Source organism: Arachis hypogaea, chromosome 15, assembly GCF_003086295.3.
Source record: "Arachis hypogaea cultivar Tifrunner chromosome 15, arahy.Tifrunner.gnm2.J5K5, whole genome shotgun sequence".
Classification (NCBI taxonomy): Eukaryota; Viridiplantae; Streptophyta; class Magnoliopsida; order Fabales; family Fabaceae; genus Arachis; species Arachis hypogaea.
In genome coordinates, this window is record NC_092050.1 from 154,790,966 (window position 1) to 154,812,651 (window position 21,686).

The window sequence follows — 21,686 nt, forward strand, 5'->3', positions numbered from 1 at the left end:
GAAAAAAAAAAATTAAAAGAGAATAGCTCTTATATAGTTATATTAGTTCCTTCTACAATGATTTGGATTTTGGACTGTTTTCCTTGAAAGAAAATACTAATAGAAATCCACAGGAATTATCTTGGCATATGAATAACACAACGCAGACACTTTCCTTCCTTCATGAGATCAAAAGCATTGTTAATGTCATCAAATGGCAAATTGTGTGTTATGTAGTCATCAATTTGAATTTCCTGCATATTAAACATCATATTAGTACATATTTCTTGCTGAAATATCAAATTTAAAGTAGGTTGGAGTTTGGAACTTAAAAGTTATGAGAGTGAGGCCTTGAAGTGAAGACCTGCATGTTCCACATGAAAATAAACATAGACAAAGCAATGATCAAACAAAATAATCAGGGTACTCTTGCTATTACCTTGTTCACATACTTCTCTACTAATAAAGGAAGATCTGATTTAGGTTTCCATCCTCCAAATAGAGATCCCTTGAGTGTTCTTCCCATTAAGAATAGTCCATAGTGAGCTGACATCTCAGGCTTCACCTTTGGCACACCAAGTGTTACTGTCAAACCCCATCCCTAGGAGAAAAAAGGGGAAAAAAATACAGAATGAAATTCAAGTCTATTAAATAAAAAGCCTTTAAATTTCACAAGGAGAGTTTTGGCTACAATGAGTATTACATCACAACAGGACTGCAATGCAGTGGTTATCATGTCAGTGTCGCCTACACATTCGAAAGAAAAATCTGCTCCACCATCAGTAATGCGCTTAATAACCTGAAAATTTTCAACATATAAACGATTGTTACAAATAAACTTGTTTCACAGACATGTAAGTCTTAACCTAGCAGCAGCTATTTGATATAATATATGACCGTGTATATATATTATCTGAAAGGTTAAATTGGATATTTTCTGATGAGATAAACAACAACCTGAGCAATAGGTTCTTGGTAGGAACTCGGGTCAACAACTTCTGTAAATCCAAAAGCTTTTGCTGCGGCAACAACAAACACAATAACAAATAATGAACCAAGGATTGTGCTAGGTGAGAAAACAATATTCAAATCGATTTCAGGACTGATTTTGGCACCTTTTTCACACTTCTGTGGATTGTTATCCACGCCAATTATTCGAGATGCTCCCCTTAGTTTTGCACCTTGTGCAACCTAATTAAAGGAGAATTGATAAATTATCTTGTAGTTTGGAAATGATAATTAGTAATCAATTGAGAACTGAAAAGTTAAGACAGACAGAGTTGTTCCCTGCACTTACAGAAAGGCCAACAGTTCCGAGACCAAATATCACCACAGTTGATCCTTTTGTCACATTAGCAACATTCCATGCTGCGCCTAGACCTTCCATGAGTGACATAATCAATCAGAAACCAAGAATTTATCAATGGAATTAAGAGTTATGAATTTATGATACTCTACTCTGAGAGATTGCATTATTGGGTATTATGGCCCTGACTAGTAGAACAAAGAGAAGGAAAATAAGTTCAACATTTCTGTTATGGCCTACCAATTCATCCAATGCCACTTAAGCTAAAAGTTTCTTCAATGCTATTAAACCTGCAACTCTATCAGTTTCAATCTCTCAACTCTACTAGCTTTCGCATCTGATTTTAAATATTCGCAGTATATGCAAGTTGCTTACATATATCATTCAGGAATTACTTTGGCTCTTTTTATGATTGAATAGTGCCTCAACAATACCAAAAATCTTGTTCTAAGTGTTGGATCATTAATGAGTTCCAATTAGCTCAACTTCTAAGTTAAGAAATAGGAAAAATTTTATCTATACTGGCCATTACCCCTTTCTTTCCTATAACAAAAGATTCAATTGAAACATTTACCTGCAGCAACTCCACAGCTCAGAAGGCACACTTTCTCAAGAGGTACATGTGGGCTAACTTTCACTGCACATCCGGAATGGACTACCGTATACTCACTGAAACTTGAAACAGCACAATAATGATATACAGGCTTCCCTTTGACAGAGAAGCGTGTCTTCTGATCACTATGCATCAAACCTTTTCTCTCCAATCCCAAAACTTGACAAATGTTGCTTTTACCGGACGTGCACGGCCTGCACGCCTTGCATTCTCCGATGAAGACTGTTAGCACATGGTCCCCCTCCTTGAATTCAGTCACACCTTCCCCCACACTTTCAACAATCCTGCAAAGCAAAACTATTAGAAATTCAATATCTACCTAGCAAGCAACACCTATTGCACTAACTTATTAGTTCCTAAAGTTATATCCATAATGTTAGATATCTACCATCATAAAAAAGGAAAGATTTTTATGATATCCAAAGAAAAATAACCAAACCCAAGAATCAATTTTTGACTTCAATGCATCAATCCGTAAAGGGTAGTTAGTTATAGATTACCCTGATGCTTCATGACCAAATATGCGAGGAAATATAGCCTGCAAAAACAAGAATCTTGCATTAATGTTGAACCAAATGTAGAAGCTTTTCTTAGATTCATGAAAAAAGTGAATGTTACATACATGAGATTCCCAGGCTGCAAGGTCGCTGCGACAGAGAGAGGTGGAGACAACTTTAATACGAATCTCCATTGAATTTGGAGGGCTGACTTGAACTTCCTCCATCACCAATGGCTCTCCTGCTCCCCATGCCACTGCAGCTGTTCCACAATATAGTATCCAACACAAACATTATCATATCAACACTCAATTATTATTCATGTTAATATGGGAAAAAAAAAAAAAAAAAAGAAGAATGGTAGATGAATTTTACCTTTGCAGGTTATCACTTGAGGGTTTGGTGATGATGATGACATGCTGCAGATTGAAGAAGAAGAAGATGAAGAAGAAGAAGAAGTCAGCTCTGGTCAGATCAAAAGAGAAGGTTGGTAAGCTCTGGACATATTTTTATTATTATTATTATTATTAGGATTTAATTTAGACCCAATTTAATAGTTAATACTATAAAATTTTTGCATGTAAGCTTTTATATAACTAAAATGATAATAGAAGAATGTTTAGTTTTATAATTAGTTCTAAATAATTTATATAACTTTTAAAATAAAAAATTATATCATAATAAATTCTATAATTTAATACAATGATATAGTAAATAAAAATTAATTCTGACAATCTAGTATATATATATTTGGTTAAGTAAAATTTTTGATAAAATATTAAAAAGAAAATCATTTTTTTTTCTTAACATATAAATACAAAAATAATATATTAACAATTTAACACTTAAACGAAGTTATATTTTTACTTCATTAAAAATATTTTTTATCATCGAATAAAATTCTACAAATCATTTATATAAGTTAAAGAAAATAAAATTATAAAAAATTAAAATAAATTCAAGTCTTTTTGTCACAATTCTTCTTAACATGGTTGAATATCAATTGACTTTTCAACTTATAATTTTATTTTAAAATTCAAAAATCTATTAAAAAATAATATATAGGTTATTGGACCTATATAAAATATATGAAAAAATATTTTAATAAGCAGAATTATTGACAAAGAAATAATAGGATTAATTTTTTTTAGAAAATAATGTAATAATAATATTAAATTCATTAATTAGAAGATAATATTAATAGAGGTTATTGATTTAATTTATATTAATATCAATTAGAAGATAATGTTAATGGAGGCTATTAAATGAAGAGAGATAAATAAAAAGTTAAATTAAAAAATTTATAAAAATTATATTTTAAAGAAAAAACTTATGTGATAATATAATAATAGATGAGATGTCAATTTTTAATTGTGGTAAAATTTGTGTATCAATTTTTATATAGATAAAATAAAACAGATAGATAGATAAATGTCCTAATGACATTAGTTAAAGCTTAAAAGATTATGAAGTTGGAAAATTTTGTTTTTTCTAATACATTTAATTTATAAAGAAGTACCAAAAAATCTTTACTAAAATAGTCGAATAAAATTTACTCATAATTCAACTACTTTGACAGATGTTCTCTATCTTTGTGACTAACTTTTAATTTTGAATTTCTATTGATAGATAATTAGAAAGTAAGTATGTATCTAGCTTTAGGAGTTCTTTGATCAACACTGAACTTTACTTTGTATTACAATTTACATGTTAGAATTTAAGTAGCCTTTGTTCCATATTAAATATTTTGGATTCACAGATTATCCTTTGATGATAGCCAAGCAAGAATTGGAGTTTTAGTTGTTCCATCAAGCATTACAATATTGTGTCTTCTTAACACTGGTTGTGAATGAATTCACTGAAAATGGTTCACAGATCATAGTCCACTTTTATCTGTCAAAACAAAATTGTTAGGCTTCTCAAAAAATGAGCATGATATCAAAAAAATATATATGGAAGGAGAATATCTTTTACAATGAATTCTAGCATAGGAGGGTCACACTCTAGTAGAGTATAAACTATAAAGTAAGTAAGTAACATAGTTTCATTAATTCTGAAACTTTCATTTCTTCACAAGAACATAAAGAACCACTCGGTTGCTGCGATAATCAGGATGCCACAGATTTTGATCGACGCGACCAATTCTGAAATTGTTCATTGCAGCTTCTAGGAAGTACTCAAGAATGGCATCTGAAACCAGCAAAGAAAAAAAGATCTCAGAACTCATAATACTTGTGAGGATTAGGGTCCAAAAATGAAGTTAAAAGGAACAAATCCTTCACCATTTCGAAGTTCGCCAGCCAAGAAGATAGTTGTATTAGGCCCGCAGAGCTGCCCTAGCGTCTCTAGCAGATCCTCGACGGCCCCCTCACTGTAAACAACATCGGATCCAAGCACTGAAAAGAAGACATCAAATAAGTATTGAGTTGATAATCGATTGGTATATTAACTCAAAATCTTGAAACATCTTATGGCACTCTTTATCTTTATATTCTCCAGTGCCCTAATATACCAAAATGGATCTTTCTTAATCATGTCAAAAGCCATAAATCCCTAGCATTAGGCAAAATTATATTTGTATTATGAATTTGGTAACAATTGCCTATATTCATAAGACCATGGAGGCATAAGTTGTAAAGAAATTATTACATGATAATAATACCACAAAACAGTTATATTTGTAAATAAATGTGAGTAGTGATCGATGACGGTATTTTTACCAACAAAAATTTTAAGTATCGCATGAGACACAGAACACAGATGTTGAACAATAAGGGATACTATAAGAAGGAGAAATGATGGAGATCATGCGGCAACATAAACTGACTGCTACATCCCTACAAGTTTTCTAGTGCCAATAGTTGAATCTTTATTACCATAATCAGGCATGGGCTTAACAAGTTCTGGGTCAGCATCATCTCCCCATATGAGTTCGGTTGCTGTCACAGATCCGCGTAGACAAAATTGTTTCATGTTGGTTTCAATGTTCTTTCTAAGTAGCCTCAGCCTATCGGGCAGATCAGTAAGAATGACTTCACCACCCAAAAGAGCTGCAATGCAACTAAGGAATACAAAATAAGAACAGTGCACTATTATAAACTGAGTAAGAACAATCCGAAAAATTGATACTTCACTGGTTTCTAAACAAGAGTCAACACAAGAGATCATAGTTCTACTTTTGTAGTTCATAAATCTTCGTCAAACAGGTTACAAGCTAATTTAAAAGAAAATAAATGGCAAACTATATCAATTCGGCACCAACAAATTGATAGTAAGAACGTAATTACCCGACCAACCCACAACCAGATCCCAATTCAACAATCTTCTTGCCCTGAAGAACAAGCACCCCGGAATCAACAGAATGCTCTAGAAACTTCCCCAATACAACTCCACTGTCCCACATCACTGATCCAGTTACTCCAGGCGTGCCCTTAAAATCAAAAGTTTAAATAGGTATAACTGTGAGCTTAATTCAACAATAAACAATTCATGGTACATCAATTTCACGAACTATATAAATTTTAATCAGTAGCTTGAAAAGATGAAAGCTGTTTAACGAGGCTCCAAGTTTATACACACTGAATCTCAAACCATGAAATATGAAGCAATCCACAAATTAAACTCATGCTATTTAATCTTATTTCCTGATCAATCTAAAAACTGATATTCCAACCTGGTACACAGTAACATACTAACATCTCAATATTGATTGGCTACTAAATCAAACTATCAGTAAATCACATCATAATCATAGCATAGAAGCGGGGATTATGCACGAAGACAGAACCAGAGCTTACAACTAAATTATCAATGAATGAACATCACAATCCACAATAAATTATCAGCATCACAAGCTTCAAACTTTAACCGCCAATTATCACTAACAGAGCATCATACCAAAAGGGTCATCAAATTTGAGCCAAAAATACAAAAGGGTCATCAAGTTAGAACTCATTACCACATAAAAATCAAAGATTTTTCACCAAATAAAATAAATTACAGGAAGAACACCGAGAGAGATGATTAGGGGTACCAATGAAGAAGGAGACTGAAGAATGGAGAGAGAGTGTCCACAAGAGTCGATGGAGAGTTTCAATGAAGACTGAGAAACAAAGGAGTTGGGTTTGGAAAGGGTTGGTTGTTGGATTCCCCATAAAAGCATGATCTCTTCTGCAGCTGATTCCTCTCCATCAACCACCAACCTCACTTCGCCACCATAGGAACCCAACTTCGCCATTGTTGCATCCTCTCTTTCTTCTTCTTCTTCTTTTACTTCTGCTGCTTCATTGCTGGCCATTGTAATTTGTTTGCGCTTTGCACGCACTGCATTTGTTTCCACTTTGCAGTTTCCAGTGCTCCACTTTTTTCCTTTTTTTTTTGTTTTAGTTTTGGGTCATTGAGAAAAGGCCTTTTTTAATTTGTATAAAAAATAAAACCCAGTTAGATGTACAAAATATATTTAAAAAGCCTATTGGATCCAAGGAGAAGGAACAATGGCAAATTGACACATTTCTAGAGTCTAGACTCTAGACCAAGTCAAAATAATAATTGTATAATATCCAAAAAGAAAAATAATATATATAGGATAAGGATGTATTTTCCAGAGGATGTATTTTCTAGAGGATCTGTGTCCCAAAAAAAAAAAGATAAGGATGTATTTTTGAAAAATAAAATTTAGGTGAATTCTATGATGCATTTTATTATGATGCCTAAATTGCCTAACTTACTTTTAAAAGTAAAAAATAAAATATTTAAAATTTATTAAATATTATCTATTTATCTTTTTTAATAAGTTACGCACAATAAAAAAAGCACCATAGCATTCACCTAAACTTTAATGCATCTATCCAAAGTTCCAAACTATTGCCGGAATGAAAAACTATGTACAGAAATGTATTTTGATCATTCTTTTTTTGGGATTTAACAGACACGTGTTATAGTTGTCAATTAAAATTTTTTTATAAAAATATATAAAGTTTAATTTTAAATATATTTATTAAAATAAAAATTTAAAAATTTTATAAATAATCTTAATATACAGTATTAAGATGCGCAATAGCTAAACTCATTTTCCCTTTTATATAACAAAAAAGCCATAAATAAATAAAAAATAATAAATAAAATAATAAATAAATTTTTAAAAAATTACTCAAATTAATTTCTATAATTATTTTTTTAAATTTAACCTATCTAAAATATAAATATTTAAAAATTTATTTGTCACTCTACTCTTAATTAAATAAATCCAAGCATGATAATTATTCATGATACACGCTAAAAACAAGTGATGGGCACTTTGGACAGTTAATGTGGGGAAGGAAAAAATGTCCCAGCATATTCATTGTTTATTCTTGGTCAATTCACACTTAGTGTGAATACAAGCATGGTGTGGAGTGTGGACAAAAGTTTGATCTATCAGCTTTGTTGTTTCTTTTTTGTTCCAAGTTTGCAACTATATTTCATAATTAATTTCGGCAGTCAATATTGACCATAGAATTTGCCAACAATAAAATCCACTTTTCATTTTTCAAAAACCATGGCCTTTAAACAAGTCAAGTCAAACCTCATCTACACACCCACCAAATATGTCACTTCTAGAGTCTTAGTTTATTGCTAATTCTAAGAGTATTTCTAACCCTACCTAATTCTAAGAATATCTCTATCACTATATTTAATTTTGATTTTATTTTTTTTGAAATAAAATTTAGATTTTATTCTAAGTCTTATAAAATAATACATAAATATTTATAAAACTATATATTATAAATAATAATTTAAAATTAAAAGTTAAATTTATTCTTTCAATATTTAATCTTAATTTAATTAAAATTTTATATTATTTTTAATTATTTTATCAATATAATTATACAAGTAAAAAAATTTATTAATTCTCCATTAAAATGATACTATATTTCTAAGATGATATCAATTTCATTTCATCAATTAATTTCAATACAAATTTCAATTTTAAATCAATTTATTTTTTAAAAATATCAAAAATAATACTTTAAAAACACTCTATTAGAGATACTCTAAACTATAATTTGATAAATTTCACATTCTATTATCTTATGAAGTATGAACTAGAATTGTAACTAAAACTAACATCCTTATAAGTCCACTTCTATAATTGTACTTATAACAAATTAAATTATATTTTTACATAAACATCCAATCGTGTGTATAGGTATATCATCAAAATTCTATTTATAAAGTATCAACAACATCCAACCTTGTTTCACTTTTTGAATCCTTAAGAAGAGGAACAACATCATAATGGCCTAACTTACTGTCTCCTCCATAATCAAATTGATCTCTGCAGAGTTGCAACATTTGCAGCACCTCCTTCATGGAAGGCCTAGTAGAAGCCAATGTTGAAGTACACATCACCCCAAGTTTGAAAACTGTGCACATTTCATCCAAGTAGCTTGGTTCCATGACATCTTTGTCTAGAAGCTCTTCTATGTTGCTTCCTATCTGAATGTGGCGCCACGCCCACTCGGCCAGAGACAAGTGTTGGTCTCCATCATTCGCCTCTTTGCCAGTTGTTAGCTCCAACAGAACAACACCAAAGCTAAACACATCAATCTTTTCAGTGATCCTTCTTGTTTGAGTATATTCTGCAATTTCAAACATAAGGAAACACATATATACATTAAGAAACTTAGGCCCTAAGGCACATAGAATTTAACCAAGCAATGTACTTGTTATAACAAACTAGAAGTGCAGATTATGATTACTTGCTCTTCAAGTAAGACATTTCTCTTGTGTTTGTGTCGTTGATTGTGCTACTATTTTGAAATATCAGTTCTCTTGGACAAATTAATACCAAAACAAAAGTTCAACTACATTATTCTTTTAATGTATCAATTTTTCCAAATAGACTTTTTTTTTTCGGTTCTGAACTAGAATATTGGGATTTCACTCACCAGGAGCAATGTAGCCAAATGATCCAATCACAGTTGACATGGTGTTCAATTGACCAGGCTTGAGCAACATCCTAGCCAGACCAAAATCTGCAACTTTTGCATTGAATTGAGCATCCAAGAGAATGTTGCTTGTTTTCACATCTCTATGAACAATAGGTTGTGAGCAATCATGGTGCATGTAGCTCAAACCTTGTGCAACTCCTATTGCTATTTGCAACCTCTTTGGCCAATCAAGAAAAACATGATGCACTGCTGAACTTGAGAAATTGGAGGCCTTATTATACTTCTTGTGCAGCCACTTATCTAGGCTACTATTTTCCATATACTCGTAAACAAGGAGCATAGATTCCTCATTTGAAATGCAGCACAACAACCTCACAATGTTGGTATGGCGAATATTGCTCAGCGCATTAACTTCAGCGCGAAACGAGCTCTTGAGCTTCTGATCTAACTTTCTGTCATTCCAAATCTTTTTCACAGCAACATAGCCGAAATCATCGACAGGGCAACGATAAATTGCACCATATCCACCACTGCCAATAATATTCTGCTCAGTTAATGAGGAGAGAATGTCTGATTCTGTGAAATTCAGCCTTTGAAATGAAATTAGCTTCCATGAGTTATCAAATTCTTGCTTTCTTTTTCTGTAAAGCCTCATAATCAAGAGAGTTGCCAACAAAGCCATTAAGAAGGCTGCTACAACAAGACTTGTAATCAAAGAAACAGACCAAGATGAACCCTTGCCTGATCTTTGTGGAGTAGAATTACACAATGCAAGGTTCAGTTCCGGAGTATCAGAACAAAGGCCAGGATTGTCCAAAAAGCTGGTGTCAAAGGCAGAATTTTCGAATTCATTCGGAACTCTTCCTGTCAAATGATTGGAAGAAAGATTGAGATTGGTGAGTCTTGGAAGCTGAGAAGGAACTTGGCCAGTGAATTGATTTTCTGAAAGGTCAAGCTGGCTAAGCACCGGCAACCGGCCGAGTGCATCTGGTATTTGTCCAGAGAGCTTGTTCTGTCTCAAATTCAGAGTCACTAGATTCTCCCAATGGATTATGTCCGAAGGAAGCGGCCCAGTGAGCTGGTTCTGATCAAGCAATAGGGTAGTTAACTTTGGAAGAGAAGTTAGCTCTTGTGGAATGCTTCCATTCAAGTTGTTCTTACTTGCATCAAACACTACCACATTAGTCCAAGAAGACACAGTAGCTGGAATTCTACCAGAAAGTTGATTGTAACTTATCTCGAGCCGCGAAATGCTAGAGGACAGCATCTCAGGAAGCTCACCAGTGAAATTGTTATGGCTCACCATGAAATTTGACAAATTCAAAGATGTCCAAAGACCACTAGGAATGTTACCAGAAAACTTATTGTTGTAAATTTTCAGATCAAGTAGGCTATTACAATTTCCTAGTGATTTTGGCAACTCACCACTAAGATTATTGTCATAAACAGTTAAATTAAGTAACCTGCCATTGTAACATAAATTCTCTGGTAAATTTCCACTAAGACTATTAGATGAAACCAGAAAGGTTTCAAGCCTCGAGTAGCGGCCGAATTCGGATGGAAGAGTACCTGACAAATTGTTGGAGAACATGCGAAAATCCACCATAGCTGGAAGACTACCGAAGGCTTCTGGAATCTCCCCTGACAACTTATTAAGTGACAAGTTCAACCAAGTAATGTTCATAAGCTTTCCAAGAACTTCTGGAATTTTCCCTGTGAGGTTATTCTGTGCAAGATCAAGATCAACCAAATTCAATGCTTCAACAACTTTAGGTATCTCTCCGGAGAGATTGTTCTGGAAAAGGTACAATATGGTCAGATTCTTCAGCAGGAACAAGCCACTGGGAATTCCACCAGTTAAACCATTCTGTGACATATCCAAATTCTCCAAATCCACCATTTCTCCAATGTTCTCTGGAATTTCACCAACCAAGTTTGTAGCATACACATGAAAGAGTTTCAATTTGGTCAATTTGGTAAAGTTTGATGGCAATTTCCAACTTGGGAACATGGTGTTGTAAGACAAATCCAAGTACTCAAGATTGGACAAGTTTCCAATCTCAGCAGGAACTGTTCCATTGAATAAACAATAATGAAGCTTAAGCTCTCTCAGTTCCTTTAACCTTCCAATACTAGAAGGAATATCACCAGTGAAATTGGTAGAACCAAGATTAAGGTACCTCAATTCAGATAAATAACTGTGCATATCATCAGGAATGTTGCCAACAAAATTGTTCATTGAAAGATCAAGGTACTGAAGCTTTGAACAATTGTATAGTGATGTTGGGAACTCACCAGGGATGAAGTTGAAGCTGAAGTCAAGAAAAGTGAGGTTCTTGAGTTCACAAATGAAGGTTGGTATGGCTTTTGTGATGTTGGAGTTGGAGAGAGTGAGTGAAATGACAGAATTGCCATTGGTGGTGCAGTTTATTTCAGGCCAAGAACAGTGGTTGTTATTGGAAGTTGATGATTGCTGTGTCCAGTGGCTTAAAAATGGTGGGTTTTGAAGGTACTGTTTTATCTTCATAAGAACTGCATGTTCTTCATCATAGAGCTGATGAGACTGAGAGTTTGCAACATGACTCATCATAATCATGATGATGAAGAAGAACAAAGTCAGAGTATGAGAGTAGAATGAAGGTTTTGAGATTTTCATTTTGGAATTTTTTTTTTTCCTGGTTTTGTGTGAAATATTGAATATGTCTTACATTTGCAAGGAAGAAACGAAGAAAGAAGATGAAGAAGATCTGAATGCTGATGAGTGATGACAACTTTATCGTTTGCTTTGCTTCCAAAATTGGGCTTTTATATATTTATTATATACACCATCAATTTGAATACGCCTATTATTATAGTCAATGTATATTGAATTTTAGTATATCTGTCATTATAATAGTTATTGTGATCATGTAAATATTATTAAAATTATAACTATAATTTTTTATATTTTATTAAAAATATTATTAAATAATTAAAAAGTATTATTTTAGTTTTAATAATATTTTTTAAAATATTATATAAATCGTAGTCACCGTAATAATAATAATAATATATTGAAAAAATGTATTTATGAAGATACCGTTTGGGTGGGTTTTATTGGGGAATTTTTTTTTAAGTATTTATTAAAATTATTTTTATATACTTTTAAAGTGTGTGGATATAACTTTAAGAAGGTATTTTTATTTTAAAATAAAGTAAAAAAATTCTTTTAAGCAGTAGGTTTTCTTCAAGTATATAGTATTTGATGATTTTGGTTTGATAATTAATCTTAGCATAATTTAAATGTATGTTTGTCTTTTTAAATTTACTTTAGTCTTTTGTAAAATTTAAAATACTTTATTTTGATCCTTATTATTAATTTTTAATTTTTAATTTTTCTTCATTAAAAGTTTATGTATGTGTCATTTTGTTACATCAGGTTAATTAATCATAGGAAGCCAACAAATTAAAGTTAAAAACATTAAAAACCAAAACCACATAAAATATTACAAGAAAATAAATATGCATTTTACAAGGAGTAAAAACTTATTTAGACTTTTAAAAATTAATTATTTAAAGATAACAGTCCAGCTACATATCTAAATATTTTTGGCAACTAAATCTAATTAAGTTAGTTTAAATTCAATAAAAACCACTTTTATCACACTAGTGTGTATCACACGCGCGTTTCAATAACGCAACTTCTTCATTTTCGTCTTCTCATTCTCCTTCTCCGTTTCCTCCTCCTCCTCCTCCTCCTTCGTTATCGTTATTACCAACAATACCAATATTTTGCTAACACCTTTATTGATTCTGATTTTCTCTATTGCCATCATTAAATAATTTCGGTTCATTTTTTAGTTTATTTCAATTCATTTGTGAATTAATTTCGATTCATTTGTGTCTTAATTGGGGTTCACCTGATGTTACTGATAAGTATTGACCAAACTTTTTATTCCTTAAGTAATTTCGATTCATTTCTTAGTTTATTTGAGGTTGATTTGGATCCAAATTTAAATTCTATGTGTTTGTGTTAATTGAGATTCACTTGATGCTACAGATAAGCATTGACTAAATTTTTTAGCAAAGAAGAATAAAATTATTCATTATCACTTTATTCAATTGTATTAGATTCCACTCTATTCCATTCAATTAGTTCAGATTTGAACAAGCAATAAAAAAACTCAATCATTAACAAAAACACATCAAATTCATTTCTAGATCTAAATGAACCTCAATTAAACTAAAAAATAAACCGACATTACTTAAAGAATAAATAATTTGGTCAATACTTATCACCAACATCAAGTGAACCTCAATTAGCACACAAATGAATCGAAGTTAGTTCAGATTTGAACAAACAGTAAAAAAGATTCAATCATTAATAAAAACATATCGAATTCATTTCTGGATCCAAATGAACCTCAATTAAACTAAAAAATAAACCAAAATTATTTAAGGAATAAAAAAATTGGTCAATACTTATCAGTAACATTAAGTAAACCTCAATTAACACACAAATGAATCGAAATAAATTAAGAAATGAATAGAAATTATTTAATGATGGCAGTAGAAAAAATCAGAACTAATAAAGATGTTTGCAAAATGTTAGTGTTATTGGTGATGACAATAACAAAAAAAGAAAAAGAAAAAGAAGAAGATTCAACATCTGCGTTTGCGAATTTGGAATAAAAAGAAGAAGAAAAAAGAGGATGAGAAGAAGAAAAGAAGAAAAACCTATGTGCGCAAATTTAAAATAAGAAGAAGCAGGAGGAGGAGAAAACAAAAAGGAAAAAGGAAAAGAAAACGAGAAGGAAAAAGAGACGCATAATTTAAAAAGTTGTTATAATAATTTGGTTAAGCTTGGTTAAGCATTTTATTCTAATGTAGAACTTTTCACTAAGGATAATAGGACATTTGATTCATTTTTAACTAAAAAATTGCTAGTAAGTTTCGGTACCCTCAAATTTTATGCAGATAAACCTTCTTAAATTTGTATATTATATGTTAAAATTTGATGGTTAAAATGGTTAAACTGTATAATTCGATCAAAATCCCAAAATCAAAAGTTACATCGGTTTGGTCAACCAGACATCAAACTACCAAATCCAAAGTGATGAACAAGGAAATTAATAAATAGCTATAATTTTTTTTTCAATAGTTATTTATCCAGAGAATTAAAGGGTTAAGCTTGACTATTCAATTACTACAAAAAGTAATTCGACCCCAACTACTAATAAGGTTGGTGGTGCATAAAGTTTACAAATGTTAGAATCAATTTATATATAATTGAGATTTGAGGATTAGCGATAAACCTTCATATAGTATTAATATTACTGTCGCTGAAAACGATTTGTTGCGAATATTTTTTTTTTTTTTTCACGTTGTGTCCGAATCTGTCACGAAATCTTTAGCTTCTAGAAATTGATTAAAAGTTTAAAATGCATGTAGTTCAACCAAAACCAAATATATATATAAGTTCAAGCACAATATATAATAGACATGATGTTCTAGATGCTGATAGCCTCGTCTTTTATATTGAGCGGGAATAACTATATAATATAATATATTTCGTTAATCCATGGCTGGTGTCAGATCAAAAGGATTGATAATGCTATTTATTTCATGGATGAAATGATCAACAAAGGATTAAATCAAAAGGAGATAATGATTTTCAAGAGAAAATTGTTTGAATATAACTTCTTAGTTCATTATTTGAATTGAGGATTTGATGTTCTAGTGTGGAAAACGATACTTCTATACCGCTTTTTTGTTTTTCAAATTAATTATAGCAGAGTATGAATTTTATTCTTGAGAAAGTTATGTATTGTGTTATGTTAGTCATCTATTTCGTTTTAAGTTTTATTCATGTGGGTTATAGAGTAAGATAAAATTTATGATATAAAAATGAGTTTAATTTTAATGTAGTTTAATATATTTTGTATCATCATTTAATTATATCTGTTTTTTTGAATGCTATTATTTTTATAGTTAATAAAAAAAGATATAATATTATATAATTGAATGTATATAAAATAATAAAATATTAAATTTAATTCACATGGATAACGTATTTGTATATAATATAGTATTTATTAATATATTTTAAATTAAACTAAATAATTTTATTAAAAAATATTATATTAAATAATTTAAATTACTTTATCTTTTAACACGAGAGAGTATTCAGTTATATTGTATTTTTTGTGCGTCGAGTAAATTTTAAATTTAGTTTTTAATATTTCTTGAACATAGATTTTTAATTAAGCATAATAAGTACTTTGTTTCTATTTGTAAAGCAATGAGTAATAATATGTGTCATGGACGTGATAACATTGAAATTATAATTTTAAGTTATTTTGTTAAAATTAATTTGAATTATAACTATTTGATTAATAAAAAAATAACATATCATGTGTTGTTCACTTTTTCTTAATCTAGTGTTAAGTATATCAATTCTAATGTAATTATTAATCGTTTTTATTAATCTATTTTAATGGCGAGCATGTAACAGCCCACCTGTTAGCACGATATTATCCGCTTTGGCACACAAGGCCTTACGGTTTTGCCTTTGACGATAGGGATGATAGCCGAAACCCCCCACACTCACTCGTCAAAACACGTCATGCTAGGGAGAGGTATCCACATCCTTATAAGGCATACTTCGTTCCCCTTTTCAACCGATGTGGGACCTTATAGAGCACGTCTGCACGTGACAGCGTGACAGGTTTGTTCTTTATATCATTTATTTGGGTTTAGAGTTGTTTGTGGGTTTGGTTATAACAGGTAGCAGTTAGACCTCAATTATGATGAGTTTCGTGATCCTGGTCAGGGAAAGAGAGAAATTGCTAGGTAAATTTATGAAAGTAGGTGAGGTAGTTAAATGAGTAGGTTAGAGAGTTTTTTGTTGTGATTGTATTTGGAGTTGGGTTAAATGGGTTGTACCTGTATTTGTGTTCGTAATATCTATTTAGTTTAATTTTTATTTTTATCATAATGTATAATTAATTTTAAAATATTTATCTAATACACCATGTGCTAATACTAAGAGTATTTTTTTTTAAAAGATATAGACGTAAAAATAGATATAATATGATTACAGATATAACATAAACAAATATATTAAATAAAAAGTTAAACCAATATGCTTACCAATGCATTTGTTAAGTTCTGCAAATTGGAGAATAAGTATGTATTTGGTTGATTGGTGATCACGTAGATAATTGAATAATTAGGTTGCAAATTGATCATAGAGTGTGCACCTTATTTTTTTCTCATTTTTAAATAAAAGTAGGAATTAAGAGAAATAAGTAATAATATATCGTGAAAAAGATAAAAGATTCTACATATGAATAGATAATTCTTACAAAAAAAAATCTTGTTGTGAAATATTAAAATTTCACCTACTACAAATCATGAATATCAACCTGTTTTGTCGATTTTTAGCAAATCGAAAAGTGGTTCGATATCTAATGGTTTGGGAGCGAAACTTACTCCCCTTTGCGAGTACCAATTTTTCAAAATGCATCAAAGACCTTTCGATCGGACAAAAACTTAAGAAAATCTGAAAACAGTAAATAAAGGTTTTGAAAATAAATTGACTGGATTTGAAATGATTTACATTAAATTTAAATAAAGTAATAAAATGCCTTCAATTAGATCAAAGGACTTTTGAAATGGAAAAATAAAAGTACTGGAATGTAAATTGAACAGAAAATGTTAAATGTTGCTAGAAAAATAAACTTGCACGAAAAAGTAAAGTTTACAGAAAATGTATATGGAAAGATAAAAATAGTAGAAAGAACCCTACAGAAAAGTAACTTGAATGCAGACTCAGAAAGTCATTAGGATATAAGTGTGCTTGAGTATTTTCTGAAGCAAAGTTCCAACCTCTGTGCCTTCGAGCCTTCTTCTATTTATAAAAATCCTCAACCAATCAAATTGAAGTGTAACTCCTACGTTCATCGATTCATAGGTAACCGTTCCCGCTTCTTTTGCTGGACAAAAAGTAGCGTAAAAAACAACCCTCAAACATTTGGTCCTCGGATTCAACATATCGATCAGCTTGTTGACTGGTTACGACAAACTCTTGCTCGAACTTCCTTGCCATTTTACACTCAAATTTGCTGCAAATACAGAAATGAGTTATGCTACGTGTACACTAAAATCAGCCACCAAATTCAACCGCTAGTATAAAATATATACTGGAATACAAATATACATTGAAAATAAATTAAACCACACATGTATTTATACACAAATATATTGGTGGTTGATTTTAGTTTACAAATAGCATTTTTGTACAGAAAAATATTTTCTCTAATGTTGCATTTTTTTCTTCTAAATTAAATCACACCTCAGCCACTTGATTGGATTCAAAATAATAAAAGGAGGAGAAGACTTGTATGAGAAAAATATTTGTATGTGGAGAACAAACTGCTCACAAACACCACAGAGGAGCTGCAAAATACACCAAAAATACACCATATTAAACACAAGCATAAACTATAGAATGCAAATACAACTATAAAATCATCGTCAAAAATAACAAAAATCAGATTCATGAATCATCATTAAACAGAAACTAAAACAAATCAACTAAAACAATAAGACAATTCACCCTCAGTGAGATGAAAAGTCATAAACTATAAATACACCCAAACTTTTCTGAAATACACTAAAATATTCTTGATTTACACCCGAACGTCTGATATAAAATGCAGAAAATTCATTAGAACTAGTATATTAGATTTAATTCAAACAAGAAATAATGAACAGCAAATTTCACAGACAAGGTTCACACATTATTCAGCTACACAATCATAAACTACTAACTGTATTTAAATTCAGATTCAATTATTAACTGGAACTAAACCACACCTTAGGAACTTCATTGGATTCAAATTCAAAATCCACTTCGCTCTGGTTCAGCTGACAATCCGAAGTTGAATCATCCATTATCTTCAAAACAGTTTCAGAGCTTGATTTCAGAAATAATGGAAAACGAGAAAAACAAAGAAAGAGAGCAGAGAGAGAAACTTACGTAAACGGTGAAGGAGAAGGGAAAAAAAACGTACGAAAGAGATCGAAGAGAGAAGGCAAGAAAACACAGAAGAAATTCAAAAAAGGAAACGAAATCCTTTCGAAAAAGGAAGTTATATATTCACGCGTTGATTAATTGAAAAATCTATTAAGGAAGCGTGTGAAACATACATGCCATAAGAGGCGCGTTTTAGGGATAAAGAATATTAAGGACTTGTAAAATTTGTATAGTAAAAATACTTGTACATAAAGATTAATTCTTTTTAATATTTTTTTAGCATAGATTTTTGGTCAAAGTTCAAATTAAGCATAATAACTGTCACCAAAAAAAAAAAATTAAGCATAATAACTGCTTTGTTTCCATTTGCAAAACAAATAACAAAAGTAACCATTTATTATGCTAATGCTTTTTTTTTTCTTTGCAAAAACCTTTACAGGAGATATTAAAAATATTAAAAATAATATATTGTTATTAATATATACATAAAAATATAAAAATAATACTAGAAAGAAAAATAAAATTGTATTTGTATTTGTAACAACTAAAGGTCCAAAAATTAAAAGCGTATAATATATCAATTATGATATTACCTATGACACAACTAATTCGTTCATTTAAATATAGCTTAAAGTAAATATAAATATGTTAATAAAGATTACTTTTCAAACACATATTAAGTATATTATAAAATTATGTAATAATTTTATATAATATTTATGTTCCTATAAAAATATAATTGATACGATAAAATAATTATTTAGAATTTAATTTAAATTATAATATTCTAAGTTTAAATAATACTTTAGGTTTATGTCTTTTGTGACTGTTCGGTTGCGACTAGGGTAAGAAATGGGTCGAGTCGAGTCGTTTTGACATTGACCTATGTTAAAAATAGATGATCCAAGTCTAGGCCTATTATCTTTCATAGAATTTTTTTTAGATTCAAGTCTGATGTGTTTAACGTTAACAAGCCCACGAATCTATTTAAAAAATCTATTTGATGAATAAAAACTTAAAATAATACACTTAAAAAATATAAATTGACATTAAATTTATTCAAAAATTTATAATTCATAATTTATGAAGAATAATTCATTTATATATTAATCATTAGTCACATATCATAACTATATTTATAATTCATAAATTTTTTTTAACAAAAATACTATCATCTTAACTAGTTTTGATTATTGATTTTTTTCTGTTTTATTTTGTGTTTAATATAAATTAAACTAAAAAAATGATTTACAAAAAACATTTTGACGAGATAACCCAACAAATTTTATAGACTTTTTTTAAAATTTATGATCTAATTTTTTTTAACTAATAGACTTACTAAAAAATTTAAACCTAACATATTTGATAAAACAAACCAAATCGAATTAAACTAAAACAGCGAACCCGTCCGTAACCCGGCCCACTTTCACCCCTTATTTCGGGCCCAAAAGTGGAAGAGCATTGACACTAAATTTGGCTTAGAATTCTTTCATAAATATCTCTTTTCCCTAGTTGATGAAGATTTTGACATCCTAATCCCTTTTGAAAGAGGTGTCATAGAATCTTCTCTTTACTACGAGTACTCTTTGGTTCTCGAGTAAAAAAAAATTTGGGATCTTTTCGAAAATGCTTATACGATGGTATTCTCTGATTCATCTCTTCATAAAAATTCATTTCGGATGGTTCAGTTAACAAAGAAGGGAAAAGATTTATTACATATTTTAGTGCTAACCTAGAATATTGCAATGTGAGTTTTGCGGAACTCTAGGGTGTTCTTCGCACCGCGTTCTTCACTCATCAATGATGTTGCGTTCATCAACAAGAGCTTCTCTGCGCTTCTTTCTGCAGCAATCTCAATCTCAATTTGGTACTCTTTCTCATCCCAATCCCTTTCTTGATGCCATCAAGGACAGACCCCATCTCGTAAATTCTATTAGGAATCTCCAGAACCTTGATTCTGCTCTGCATCTGTTTGACAAAATGCTTTCCATGAACTCTTTGCCATCTGTCAAGGACTTTAACCTTTTGTTTAGCTCTATTGTTAAGATGAAGCATTACACAGCTGCCATTTCCTTAATCAAACACTTGTTCTCCTTACGACTCAAATCTGATATCATTACGCTCAATATTGTTGTCAACTGTCTGTGCCGTTTGAATCACACTCCCTTTGCCTTCTCTGTCGTGGGGATGATGTTCAAAATCGGCTTGGAGCCCGATGTGGTCACATTTAACACCATTGTTAATGGTCTTTGCATTGAAGGCAATGTGGATTATGCTCTTTGGTTTCTTGACCACATGGATTACTTGGGATATCAACCCGACTCCCACACGTTTGGAGCAATTATAAATGGATTGTGCAAGATGGGCAACACCCCTGCTGCCATTGCCATTCTAAGGAAGACGGAAACAAGAAACTGCAAACCAAGTTTTGATGTTATGGATTATAACACAATTGTGGATAGTCTTTGCAAGGATGGGCTGGTATCTGAGGCTTTGAGTCTATTCTCCGAAATGACAACAAAAGGTATACAACCCGATACTATCACTTACAATCGCTTGATTCAAGGACTGTGTACTTTCAGCAGATGGCAGGAGGCTGCGTCTTTACTGAGCGAGAGAAAACAAAAGGGAGTTATGCCGGATACGCATACTTTTACTATTTTAATGGATGCTCTTTGTAAAGAGGGAAAGATTTCGAGTGCTAGAGCCATACTTGGTCAAATGGTTCGAATGGGAGAGGAGCCTACTGTTGTCACCTATAACTCAATGATTGCTGGTTATTGTTTCCAAAATCAAATGGAGGAAGCCATGAAAGTATTTGATTTGATGGTTCACAAGGGATGCGTACCAAACGTCTGCACTTATACTTCATTAATCCATGGTTGGTGCAAGATGAAACGGATTAATAAGGCTATTTATCTCTTGGGTGAAATGATCAATAAAGGTTTAAATCTGGATGTTGTGACTTGGAATACTCTTATCTATGGATTTTGCAAAGCGGGTAAACCGTTAGCTGCTAAAGAATTGTTTTTTACAATGCACAAATTTGGTCAATATCCTAATCTATCAAGCTGTGCCATTATATTGGATGGCCTATTCAAATGTCATTTGTTTTCTGATGCAATATCATTATTTAGAGAAATGGAGAAGAGTAATTTGGATCTTAATATTGAAACTTACAGTGTGGTGCTCCGTGAGATGTGCCATGCTGGAAAACTAAATGATGCACGAGAACTCTTCTCTTGTCTGCCAGCAAAAGGCTTGAAACCTGATCTATATACTTATACAATAATGATCCAAGGTCTATGTGGGGAAGGACTTCTGATTGATGCTGAAGAAA

At 31.1% G+C, this 21,686-nt stretch overlaps 3 protein-coding genes across 3 annotated transcripts; all 3 read right to left on the reverse strand.

Annotated features, from left to right (window-relative positions):
* Window positions 1-12: 12 nt before the first annotated feature.
* On the reverse strand, window positions 13-2,938 carry LOC112751563 (alcohol dehydrogenase-like 6). The gene is made up of 10 exons (XM_025800733.3): window positions 2,771-2,938; window positions 2,521-2,657; window positions 2,399-2,436; window positions 1,860-2,182; window positions 1,277-1,359; window positions 1,095-1,170; window positions 937-998; window positions 683-778; window positions 419-580; window positions 13-233 (listed from the first exon to the last, which is right to left on the reverse strand). The coding sequence occupies exons 1-10, from the start codon at window positions 2,811-2,813 to the stop codon at window positions 117-119; spliced, it is 1,137 nt and encodes a 378-aa protein (XP_025656518.1). The 5' UTR covers window positions 2,814-2,938; the 3' UTR covers window positions 13-116.
* A 1,390-nt stretch (window positions 2,939-4,328) lies between these two features.
* Window positions 4,329-6,947, reverse strand: LOC112751564 (uncharacterized). Its single transcript, XM_025800736.3, has 5 exons — window positions 6,429-6,947; window positions 5,683-5,825; window positions 5,272-5,456; window positions 4,678-4,791; window positions 4,329-4,585 (listed from the first exon to the last, which is right to left on the reverse strand). Exons 1-5 carry the CDS (start codon window positions 6,690-6,692, stop codon window positions 4,458-4,460), a joined length of 834 nt encoding a protein of 277 aa, XP_025656521.1. The 5' UTR covers window positions 6,693-6,947; the 3' UTR covers window positions 4,329-4,457.
* Window positions 6,948-8,438: 1,491 nt separating this feature from the next.
* Window positions 8,439-12,160, reverse strand: LOC112751565 (uncharacterized). Its single transcript, XM_025800737.3, has 2 exons — window positions 9,325-12,160; window positions 8,439-9,015 (listed from the first exon to the last, which is right to left on the reverse strand). Exons 1-2 carry the CDS (start codon window positions 11,981-11,983, stop codon window positions 8,603-8,605), a joined length of 3,072 nt encoding a protein of 1,023 aa, XP_025656522.1. The 5' UTR covers window positions 11,984-12,160; the 3' UTR covers window positions 8,439-8,602.
* Between the last annotated feature and the right edge of the window lie 9,526 nt (window positions 12,161-21,686).